This window comes from Canis lupus, chromosome 23 (assembly GCF_003254725.2).
Source record: "Canis lupus dingo isolate Sandy chromosome 23, ASM325472v2, whole genome shotgun sequence".
NCBI lineage: Eukaryota > Metazoa > Chordata > Mammalia > Carnivora > Canidae > Canis > Canis lupus.
In genome coordinates, this window is record NC_064265.1 from 7,957,180 (window position 1) to 7,968,300 (window position 11,121).

Genomic DNA, 11,121 nt, shown 5'->3' on the forward strand with positions numbered 1-11,121 from the left:
GACTAGAAGACTCCCCGTAGCTGTCTGTACCAGCACGGAGGTCCCCCCAAACCCCACTCCTCTATCAGAGGGCAAGAGATTTCTTGCATTTGGGTCTTGGGTCCCCATTCCTGTTAGGCCTGCTCTCTAGGGATACAAGGTCAGGAAGCCTGGAGCCGGCCTGAGTGCTCACTGGTTGTGTCTAGCCTCCGGCACCAGCTTTACCCCTCCCCTCTGGGCCTGTGCTGGGTGCTACGGGGAGAGGCTAGCCAGTGGCCACCTTCCCTGAAGAAGGCACAGCTGCTCCCTGGCACAGCCCACAGGAAAGCCATCAGGACTTGGTTGGGGGTTGCTGCTATCTGCTTGTGGTTCTTGTGGGATAAGAGACTTCTTCCTTGGGGAGACTTGCAGACCCAGTCCCATTTCTCCCTGGCAAACCTGGAGACAGTAGACTTTGTTCTCAGCTGGGTCTGAGCTCTAGGGCGATAGGCAGAAGGCCCCAGGCCCAGAGCAGATCTCACTCAGGAAGGACTTGCTTTTTGTGAGAACAGCTTCAGTAGAATAAGTACACAGCTTCTCCAGAGGCCCACTTTGAGGGGTCTGCCTTCATGGGGGTGTGCACAGATATTTGGAGCAGACTCAACCAGGGACCCTGAGGAAGGGGCCAGGGTGTGGGACGTCAGACTGGACCTGTGGATGGCAGCTCACTGGAGGGACTAGGGAGCCCTTCCACAGAGACGAGACTAGACAGAGGTCAAGGCCTTTGTGCTGAGTGCCCCACAGCTACCACCTGTGCTACGCTCAGATGCTAGACCATCTGAGACCCAGTCCTGGGACTTACATGTAGTGATGCTCCCCTGGTGGGCTTTCTTATAGGAAGAGCTGAGTGATCTGGCCCTCCCTTGTACCGTGTCTGGCATGAAGGAGCCACTGGTTCTGGGCATTTCTGGGAAGCCCCAGGGACTGCAAGTGGCTATTGCCATCTCTATGGAGGGCTCTGACAGCAGGTGAGCCCAGGGCTGGGACCAGGGCCTGAGTGCTGAGACGACCATACAAAGGACTGCACTGCACTGTGGTTGTCAGCCAGGAGATTCCCAGCTGATTCCTACAGCCGAGAGAGGCCGCAGTAACCTCTCTGGGAGCAGGTCTCTCCACCCAAACCCTGCCCTCTGTGTGGTCTTTCCCCACACACTTGGAGGTATGGTGTCCAGGCTGTAGGAGATGCAGGGGGCTTGGGCTTTCCCACACAAGGCCCAGCACCTGCGGACAGGTCAGTCACCCCTGGGCAGGGAGAGTTTGTGGTTGAGGCCCCTCTTGGCGTCATGAGCTGACAAGGAGGTGGTGTCTGTGGGGAGGCAGCTTAACGGGAGGCAGTCTAAGGATGGAGCATAGCATAAAGGCGACTCTCACAGTCCTCCCCTTGTGGGCTCACTGGGCAGGGCCAAGGGAGGTGTCTAACTTCGTGCCCCTGGGCTCGGGGCAGTGTTCCCAGCACAGCGCTGTGGCCGGGCCACCTGGAGGAGCTCCGCCTTGACTTCGGCTCGAAGGTGCCTCTGAGGACCCGCATGAACTGCCAGCTCATCCTGACCAATCACTCCCCGATACAGACGCCTTTCACCCTCAAGTTTGAGTACTTTGGGAGCCCCCAGAACAGCCTGAACCAGAAACCCAGCCTGTAAGTCTGGTTTCTTTCAGAGGCAGTTCCCAGGGAGGAAGTTGCCAGGTGGGTTTGCCCTACTAAGCATATGTGTGGCTTAGGTGGCCAGAGGCTGTTTAAAGGTGTGTTTTCACAAGTACACATGGAGTGATGTAGAGAAACGGCCCCACTGCCCACCTCCCAGACTCTGAGGGGGCCTTTGGGAGAGCCTGGGGTCATGGCAACGGGGAGGGCTTCTGGGAGATGAGGCAGTGTTCAGGCAAGTGCGTGAGGGAGAAGCTCCTGGCAGCGGAGGGAGCTGCGTGGAGATCCATCCCAGAGATGTGGCAGGGAGGCATTCTGCAAAGCTACATCTAGAACTCAGCCATGGGGAAAGTATTTCCACCACAAAAATTGCCAATTTACCAGCACACCATAGCAAACACCGCACCACTTAGTCTACTAAGGCAGGAGAGCCCAGCTTAAAAACCACTGCCGTGGGTGGCAGGGAACCACTCATGGTTTGTAAGCCATTAACTTTCCCACTCCAGGAGAGTGAGTGGACACTAGATGCTGGGCAGTTGTCAGCAGGAAAGACTGGAAATGGCCTTTTGCAGAAGGCTGAGCAAGAGATGAGGAGTCTGGGCTGCATTTCTATCTGGGGCCAACAGGGCACAGAGCCTGGGGATAAGAGGTCCCTAGCCCAGCACCCTCTGCGTTTCATGGAAGGCAATCCCTGGGCTGGAGGGTGGCCTGTAGCTGGGGTGCTTTGAGTGATGGGAGTGTAGCAGGTTGCCAAGACCAGAGAGGGGGGTGAATAGACCTGACCTCTCCCCTGGGAGGAACATGCGGAACCGCCTTCCTCCACTGGGACCTGGAGGATGCTAGTTGCTGAGAGATGTGGCTCAGTTCTAAGGAACAGCCTGATGCCTTGATGCCGTTTCTGTGTCCTGTCTGGTAAAGCCCCAACATGCCCCCTGCCCTGCTGAAGACGTCTCGGATTCGAGAACACTTGGCCAAGCGAGAGCAGCTGAGTAAGAGCCCCAGGGCGGGTCACAGCCAGGTTTGCTGGGGCCTTCTCCGGTTGTGGGCCGCCTGCTGCAGGGAGGGGACCCTGACCACAGAGCCCATTTCAATGTCTTCTCTAGCAAGACCTCTGAGGTGGCCATGGCCCTCTGCCTGACAGCGTCCCCTTTTTGGAATGAGGCCATCTCCTGGCTAAGGCATACAGCCCATGCACAGGGCCTGGTTTTGATTTGGGATGGGTAGTGGCTCAGAAGGGAGGGCTTCTGCTGGGGCCTGGCCCCTGAGAGCAGAGGGAGGCTGCCTACTGGATTCTGGGTTCCCAGGAGGAGAGTCTGTCTAGCCAGACCAAGGAGAGGCTGTACAGCAGCTTGTCCCGTATGGTGCTTTGCTAACTTCTGAGGGTTTGGACCTCATTCCTGCCCTGGAATCCTGAATCCCCATTTCTGGTTATCACCTAGATTTTATGGAAAGCATGTTGTCACATGGGAAAGGAGCTGCCTTCTTTCCCCACATTTCCCAGGGCACACTGGGGGCCCACCAACAGCTGAGCATTGACATCACAGGCTATGCCAACATGTGGGGCGAGTACTGGGACAACCTCATCTGCACGGTAAGAATAGATAGCCTGAGCCTGGTCTTGCCCTCTGGCCCTCTCTCCTCCACCTCCTGGCCCTCAGCCTCTCAAATCTCTCTGAGCTGGGAGACATGGCTCTTGAGCTTGGGACAGGCATTTGCAGCCACAGCAACCACAGGGATCCAGGCAGAAGGGGTCTTTGTGAGCAGAACCTTCCATGGCTTTTCCCATAGGGTCCCATGAGGCTGGGCACATGGAGGAGGGCAGAGAATCTGATAGGCTGTCTCCTGGGGCCAGGACTTGAGACTTGGAGGGGCAGTGACCAGAGAAGCAGGAATAGACTCCCAGAGCTATATTGTCACCTAGCCGTTGGCGCATCCCCTCGCTCTCCCATTGGTCCTTCCCTCACTCATTCAATGTGAAGTAGACACCTGCTATGCATGGGTTCCCATGTGGTCCCCTGGACTGTGGAGGATACAGGGACAAATCACAACAGATGATCCAACAAGGAGTTCCTAGTTTAGTATGGGGGATGAACTATGTACATTGTCATATTGGAGGAGGGAAAGCCTTAAATGGAGGGGACAGGGAGCCAGGGAATGCCATGGCAGCAGGGGACCAGAGTGACAGAGGATTGGTGTGCATCTGTAGGTGGGAGACCTGCCACCAGCAGTCATCCCGGTGCATATGGCAGTGGTAGGCTGCCCCATCAGCTCCCAGAGGACCACCTACTATACCACTGACCAGTTGCAGAAGGAGCCTATCATCAGGTGACCCCACTGGCCTCATCTTCTAACCCTTGAAACCCTCTGGCCCCAGGACAGGGCTGCCCCAGAGGAGCGAGGCCTCAGAGGACATGTCTGTTCTCTGCACATCTTTGGGGGGATAAAAGTAGCAAGTAGTCAGTGTGGCCTGAGGTCAGTGTCAGGCCTGGGGCCCCACATACCACAAGCTGGGATCTGTCCTATGTAGGTGATGGTGTAGAGCTGGCGGGGTGGGGTGGGGGGTGCGGGGAGTGGGTGCTAGCAGGGTACCGAGCAGCCCTGGGTCATAGCTCACCAGGCACTGCACAGGGAAGGCCTCCTGCCCTGTCTTCGTGACTTCAGGATGGACCACTGGGGGCCTCCTCCCTGCCTGAGCCCGTCTAGCCTCTGTCAAGCAGCCCTGCCCGCAACAAGTGTGCTGGCTGTGGTGGTGCTGAACCTGGTCTCCTGCCTCCAGGTTCGGCACCCAGGTCTCCGGAGGAGACACAGTCACCCGGGTCCTTCGCTTGAATAACTCCAGCTCCTGTGGTGAGAGGCTCATGAGACAGACTGGGGCTCTTGACACATTGTGCCCTGTGGTGGGTCAAGCTGGGAGGGACGATGGGGCTGCAGGAAGCTGATGGCCCAAAGGCCCATGATGCAGGAGTCCAGGTGGCCTGTGGTTACTGAGGGAAGCCCTTGAGGGCCAAGGGGGGAGCAGCCAGCTTGTTGGGGGTTGTCAGAGATAGCTAGTTCCATGCATGAGGACAGGACTGGCCCTTGGCCAACCCTGGGTCCCCCGTCTGTGGGGTCACAAATGCTCTGTTCTCTCAGGCTCACTTTGCATAAGGACAGACACTGGCAGGGGCCACCCATTCTCATCCCTCCGGCCAGCACTCCCGGAGCTAGAGCCAGGTGCTCTGCAAGTTGCTGGGGGAGCAGGACAGTGGGGTCTCTACTGAGAGGCTCCTGTGCTGATGCGGGCTGTGGGCTGCCCACAGGTTGAGTGCACTGAGGGGGAGCTGCTGGAGGATCACATGGTGTAGGGCACAGGCTCCCCTGTGGAGGGGCATCCCGGAGGGATGATGGACCAGTGGGGCCTAGGGGAGCGTATGGGAAGAGTATCGGGGCCACAGTAAGAGCTTTGGCAGTCTGGAGGTGGAAGATTGTTTAAGGCCTCTAGACACTGGACCTCCAGGCCTGAGCCAGCCTGTAGGGCTCTAAGCTCCTTGGGGACTGTAAGGAATGTGCAGCGGGGGAGTGCTAGCGCGTATGTGACCCTGCTCCATCGGCCCTTGAGGTCTGGGCAGTTAGGAAAGGGGCAGGGAACTCGCTGCTCTCCTCTAATCAGCTGTATCATGATCTCCTGGCATCCCCAGGGGCACCTGGTGGGCTTAGCAGAGTGTGCACCTCTTGATCTTGGGGTTGTAAGTTTGAGCCCCACATTGGGTGTAGAGATTGAAAAACAACAGCTTAAAAAGAATAATCTGGTGTTTCCAGCAGTTTCACTTCTAAGCTGCTGTTTTTAGATGCATTTGAGAACTAAATCTCATCTTTGCCCTTCAACTCGGAATTTCTCTTCTACCTTCCTTTCTTTTGGTGGTTCCCTTCTGTCCTCAGGGCTCATCACATGTATTATTTCTGTGTCTTTATGTAACTTTGGGGGATGGAGGTCACTGGTGGCCCTGGTGAAGGGGATGTGGTGGGTGTAAGAGGCAGGTGCCGAGGTCAGAACTTGAAGAAATACGAGTTCAGTGGTGTGCCCCTGTTCACCAGGTCTCCCGCAGGGCTAGCCACAAGTCAGATGTTAGCTAGGGAGTGGCTGAGAGCACAGTGGGGGAGGCGATGGTGCACAGGGTTACAGGCATGCTGTGGAGGGAGAAGTGCTACTGGAAATGTTGTCTGGCAGAGGGAAACTTGTTCAAGGCGGGGAGACCTGGTTTTGCCTCAGTGCTACTGGAAGCAGCTAGGGGAGGGGAAACGGGGCATGGCTGGCCCCTGAGAGGTGGGAGGAAAGGGGGATGGCATAAATGCCTGCTGACAGAAGGGGTGTCAGGATGGGACTTCAGGGCCATCTTGATTTGGGGGCTTTTGGGAGGTGAACTGGGCCAGCAGCCCAGTGCCTGGAAGGCAAGGTAGGTGTCAGCACAGAAGGCACAACAGTGGGACCAAGGTCGGTTCAGCTCTCCAGGTTAGGTTTTGCCAGGTGGGTAGGATCGGGTAAAGGGAGAGGAGAATCCTGGCAAGACAGAGGTTGATATGATAGGGTCGACTAGCTCAGCTGGGGAAGGAAGTGAGTGCAGTGGGAGCTGATGGATGGAGGGGAACAGGTACGGAGAGGGGCCAGAGGGCCTGGGGTGGCTGTAGGGGGAGCCCCAAGTACTGGGAGGGGTGCATTTGGATGTGAAGGCCTGCTCCTGTGATCCACATGGTAGGGCTGATAGAGACAGCTGGCATACCTGTAGATGTTTCTCAAGAATTGTCTGGAAGTGGCATTAGGGAGGGGGCGAGGTCCCCCTCTACCCTGAGTGTGGGAGAATAGGCAACGGCAGGAGTTGCAGGGAGGGGGTGTCCAGGGACGATTCACCTGCCCCTACCTCAGCCCTCACCACCCTGCCGCAGACATCCGCCTGGACTGGGAAACCTACACTCCGGAAGACAGAGAGGACCGGCTGCTGGAGCTGCTGGTGTTTTATGGGCCACCTTTCCCACTGCGGGACCAAGCTGGGAATGACCTCTCGTGCCCAGAGACCCCTGAGAGCAGCAGTTCCTTCTGGTCCTCAAGCCCCTCTAACACGTCAGACTCCAGCCATGAAGCTGCCCAGTCTGTGAGCAGGGATGGAGGGGCAGGGCAGGTTGGCTGCTGAGTTGGGGCCAGTGAGCCCTGAGCCTCGTGAGCCTCAGCAACTCCCTGATGACAGGCCGAGGGCAGTGACAGAGCCTCGCAGAAGATCATCTCCGTTGTTCTGCGGGAGCATGATGGGGTGCCCGCCGACCACCTGTACTGCATCAGCCCCAAGCAGGTGGTGAGTTGGGGCGGGGCTGGGAGCTGCCTTGCCAAGAGTCCACTGCGGGTAGGCATGGGGCAGTAATGAGGCTGCTGTCTGTGCCAGGTGGTCCCCACGGGGGGCAGCAGCACCATCTCCATCTCCTACACACCTATGGTCCTTGGCCCTGAAGTCCTGCACAAGGTGAAGTGTGTCGGCTATGCCCTGGGCTTCATGAGCTTGGATGACGAGGTGAGCCCTCCTGGCCCAAGTGGGGTGACAGCCACTGCCTCTCCTGGGTGGTGGGCTGCCCCATCAGTTCAGGGACCGCCAGTGATGGGGCTTGGGCTCCGCAGGCAGAACGAGAGCTTCCAGGTAGGAGGCATCGCCTGCAGGACTTTGCCGCAGGACCCCTGAGGCTGGACCTGTGTGGCTACGTGAGGCCCGCACAGTGAGTTGCCTGGGCTTCCCGTTACCCCCTTGTGGGGAGCACCTTTGCTCTGGGAGGCTGGGGCTGGGATGGGACTGGGAGAAGCCAGCAGGTGAGCCCAGGCAAAGGCTGGCTAGGGCCAGATGAGCCAAGTGGGACTGCCAGGAGGCCCTCGGGGCCCAGGCATGCTCATTGCTGACAGGCTAAGCATGGAGCTGGATTACGGTGGTGGTGTGGAGTTCCGGCACCAGGCCAGTGACCTCATCCCCGAGCAGCCCTGTACTGGGGTGAGTGTGCTGCCCACCCCCTGCCAATCTACCTGGACCTCAGATATCTCCATGAGGCCTCCTATGGTCTGGGTCCTCTACCCCAGAGCCATGGGCTCCAGGAGGGGAGAGATGCATCCCCAGCCCCACCCCCCAATATCTGTCACCACCCAGGTGCTGAGTGAGTTGGTGACCACCCACCACCTGAAGCTGACCAACACCACAGAGATCCCACAGTACTTCCAACTCCTGGTCTCCAGGCCCTTCTCTGTTTCTCAAGAAGGGGCCAGCCGCAGCCGCAGAGCTCCTGGCCCTGGCCGAGAGGAAGAGCCTGCCACGGCTAGCAAGCAGCTGGTGCTCCACCCCCAGGAAAATATGCTGGTCAGTTGGGAGGTGCACTGCAGGCAGTCACTTGGGCCAGAGGTCACCTTCCTCTCACACATATGCAGGCATGTACAGACATGTGCCCATTACCCTCATGCACTTGTACAGACATTTGCGTCCAGACACTGCACACTCTCCTGTCATCCACTTCCAGAGCTTCAGTGAGCAGTCACATCCTCTCTTCCAAAAAGTGCACTTTGGTACAGGTATACTGAGTCTACCACGTGCTAGATGCTGTACTAGGTGACAGACTCCTCCAAGGACCTCACCATGGAGGGAGGAAACATCTGCAAAAGAAAGGAGGATGGGCCCCCTCGGCTCACTTAGCACTTGCTCCCTTCTTCAGAGGTAAACTGAGGGACAGCCCCAAAGCACAGACCAAAGTCCTCTTCTACCAGAGCGCCCATGAAACTACACACTGTCACCAAGTAAAGGTCCTCTTAAAGTGCCTCAGGGAGCCGCAGGGCTCTCAGAGAGAAGACATCTCGTAACAGTACCACCTCTGACCCTCCGTGCACTGATGGAACCCAGGCATCCGGTCCTGACCAGAATTCAAACCCAAACTCAATTCTCCATTGTCCTGCCTACACCTGTGCCTCCACTCTTGGTGGGAGCATTTTATCTCTGCAAATACCACTGCCTCCCACCCTTTGCCCAAGCAGGCCTTGGCATCCTCCTCCCTGGCCCCTCTCTGACCAGCCAGCCCCCACACCCTGTTGCCACCCCTCCTCAGTCTCCACCTCTCCGTACTCTTCATCCCACACCCATAGCCCTGATCCTGCCAAGGGGTAAGGGATGGTTTGCATGTAAGGTCAGGGGCTGCGCATGGAGCTGCGCATGGAGCCGCCCAGGCTCCTGTGGTCTCCTCCAAGGTCCTTGGCTCCTGAGGCCCCATCCCCAGGACTAGTAGGTGCAGGGCACAGAGCACGGCCAGTGTCTATGGACCGAATGCCCCAGGCAGGGGCACCAGGAGGAGGCAGGCGCACTGCTGGGCTGGTCGTGTCAGGGGCCAAGCTGGGGCCTTGCCGGGCAGCTGGGGGCCGTGGAGGGGAGGAGGACGGAGCTTGGGGTGAGGGGTGGGGGGCGGGGGTGCCTGTCTGCAGCAGCCGGAGCTGACAGCCCTGTTTGCGCCTGCTCAGGTGAACGTGTCCTTCTCACTGTCCCTGGAGCTGCTCTCCTACCAGAAGCTCCCGGCTGACCAGATGCTGCCCGGGGTGGACATTCGGCAGCATGCCAGCGGGGAGAAAGAGATGGTGTTTACTCAGAGCCTGCTCCTGGAGTACGCCAACCACACCACTCAGGTGAGTCCCGGGCCCGCCCCACACCGAGGAGGGTGCAGCCGGGCCAGACTGTTCTCGGGGGTCAGAGGACAGACCCCGACGAAGACTTCAGAAACAAGAGGAGCCCCGGCCCATGTCCTGAGGGCCCCGTCTGCCCTGGAAGAGGACCTTCCATGAGGACACACACATGGAGAAAAGAGGATCATCTCTCCTTACCTACCTCAGCTCAGAACCAGGTGAGGTACTGTAGGGTGGGAAACAGGGAAGGCTTCCCAGAGCAGGTGGCATGTGAAGTGTCCCAGCTGGAAGGTACAGGTGAGGAACAAAAAGGACTAGCCTCAGGGGTGGATTCCAGGGAAGCCAGAAGGAAGAATCCATTTGTGACCAGGCAGGCCCTCCAGCTTGGTCCTTGGGTGGCTGCTGGGGCCCAGAGGTGGGGTAGGCTGAGGCAGGGCCTGAGGGTGATGTGGGGGGACCGCCAGGAGCTAGGACCACTCAGCGCACAGGTGGGGCCTGAGGCTAAGAGAAGAGGTGAGATGGGCCCCAGCAGGAGCAGGGGGTTGGGCCTTGGGGCCCCCACGGGATGGGGGAAGAGGAGGAAGAGAGAGGCCTGAGCAGGGAGCAGAAACCAGGGCTTGAACAGGGCAGGGGGTTGGGGGGATCACTGGCCTCTTGATGGTCAAAGGCCTCATTGATCTCAAAGATGGCCACGTCCTTCACCGTCAGGGGGTGGCAGGGAGAGCAGAGGGCATCTTCTGGGCCCTTGATCTGCAGACCCCCACCAGCCTTGGTTTCAGCTGCTGGCGCCCAGCCCCCTTCTGCTCACCGAGGCGCTGCCCGTGGGCTCCCCAGAAGCTGCAGTACCTGGGGTCAGAGGGCCCCGTGTCCCTAAGACCCTGGCCTGGAGCCCAGCAGGAGTGGGCAGGGGCCCCACACCACAGGCTCTGTCCCCCTAGGTGGTGCCCCTGAGAGCCACCGTGGCCGTGCCCGAGCTGCAGCTCTCCACCAGCTGGGTGGACTTCGGGACCTGCTTTGTGAACCAGGAACGGGTCCGGGAGGTCTACCTCATGAACCTGAGCGGCTGTCGGAGCTACTGGGCTGTGCTGATGGGTAGGCTGGGCCTGCCCCCCACTTCCTGTGCAGGCTGGCACCTCGTGGGAGGCCCTGCAGAGAAGGCTGGTTCCCAAATCCCAAGTGATCCCAGGGTGGCCTTGCTTCATGGCCCTGGGCCAGACCCGAGGTGCACCCCTGGGATGAGGTGGGGTAAGTGTGGGGGGAACACATGGAGCTGCCCAGGCTCCTGTGTGCCCCCTTCCCTCGGTGTAGGCCAGCAGGACCCAGATAAGGACCTTGCAGCCTTCAGGGTATCTCCAAACAGTGGGCTGCTGGAGGCACGACTGGTCAATGCCCCCCCAAATACCATTACCCTCCAAGTTTTCTTCACTGCCAGGTACCAGCCCCTCCCAACCTTGCCTGTAAGCCAGAGGTCCTGGCCCAGGGTCCCCTTGGTAACTGACCCCTACTCCCCATAGGAGCAGTGAGCTGTATGAGTCCACGCTGGTGGTGGAAGGTATGCTTGGCGAGAAGGCCTGCACCCTACGGCTCCGGGGCCGAGGCTCTTATGATGAGAGATACATGTCACCCCACCAGCTCTGAGGCTCTGCCCTCAGCCCTCCAGCTTTGGAAATAAAACATGACCCAGAGCTAAGGAACAGGTTTGCTGTGCAGGGGTGCATGCTGAAGACCTCCAAGCAGCTCATGGGCCGGAAGGGACTCCCTTACAGTGCTCTCTGCCCAAGCACCGAGCTGGGCCAGA

General features: G+C 58.9%; 1 protein-coding gene across 11 annotated transcripts in view; it reads left to right on the forward strand.

Moving 5' to 3' along the window:
- The window catches only part of DLEC1 (DLEC1 cilia and flagella associated protein), a 78,979-nt gene extending 67,966 nt beyond the window's left edge, over nucleotides 1-11,013 (forward strand). For 7 of the 11 annotated variants that reach the window (XM_025461285.3, XM_049099909.1, XM_025461291.3 and 4 more), the window contains 15 exons: nucleotides 856-986; nucleotides 1,463-1,654; nucleotides 2,579-2,649; nucleotides 3,100-3,251; nucleotides 3,867-3,985; nucleotides 4,437-4,507; nucleotides 6,581-6,786; nucleotides 6,880-6,984; nucleotides 7,072-7,197; nucleotides 7,302-7,396; nucleotides 7,578-7,662; nucleotides 7,816-8,022; nucleotides 9,165-9,326; nucleotides 10,262-10,755; nucleotides 10,838-11,013. In XM_025461285.3, the coding sequence (XP_025317070.1) occupies nucleotides 856-986; nucleotides 1,463-1,654; nucleotides 2,579-2,649; nucleotides 3,100-3,251; nucleotides 3,867-3,985; nucleotides 4,437-4,507; nucleotides 6,581-6,786; nucleotides 6,880-6,984; nucleotides 7,072-7,197; nucleotides 7,302-7,396; nucleotides 7,578-7,662; nucleotides 7,816-8,022; nucleotides 9,165-9,326; nucleotides 10,262-10,755; nucleotides 10,838-10,961 (2,340 nt within the window). In that variant the 3' untranslated portion in view covers nucleotides 10,962-11,013. The remainder of the gene's footprint in view (nucleotides 1-855; nucleotides 987-1,462; nucleotides 1,655-2,578; nucleotides 2,650-3,099; nucleotides 3,252-3,866; nucleotides 3,986-4,436; nucleotides 4,508-6,580; nucleotides 6,787-6,879; nucleotides 6,985-7,071; nucleotides 7,198-7,301; nucleotides 7,397-7,577; nucleotides 7,663-7,815; nucleotides 8,023-9,164; nucleotides 9,327-10,261; nucleotides 10,756-10,837) is intronic. The other 4 variants (XM_025461290.3, XM_025461288.3, XM_025461289.3 and 1 more) reach the window with 4 other exon arrangements.
- Nucleotides 11,014-11,121: the final 108 nt, after the last annotated feature.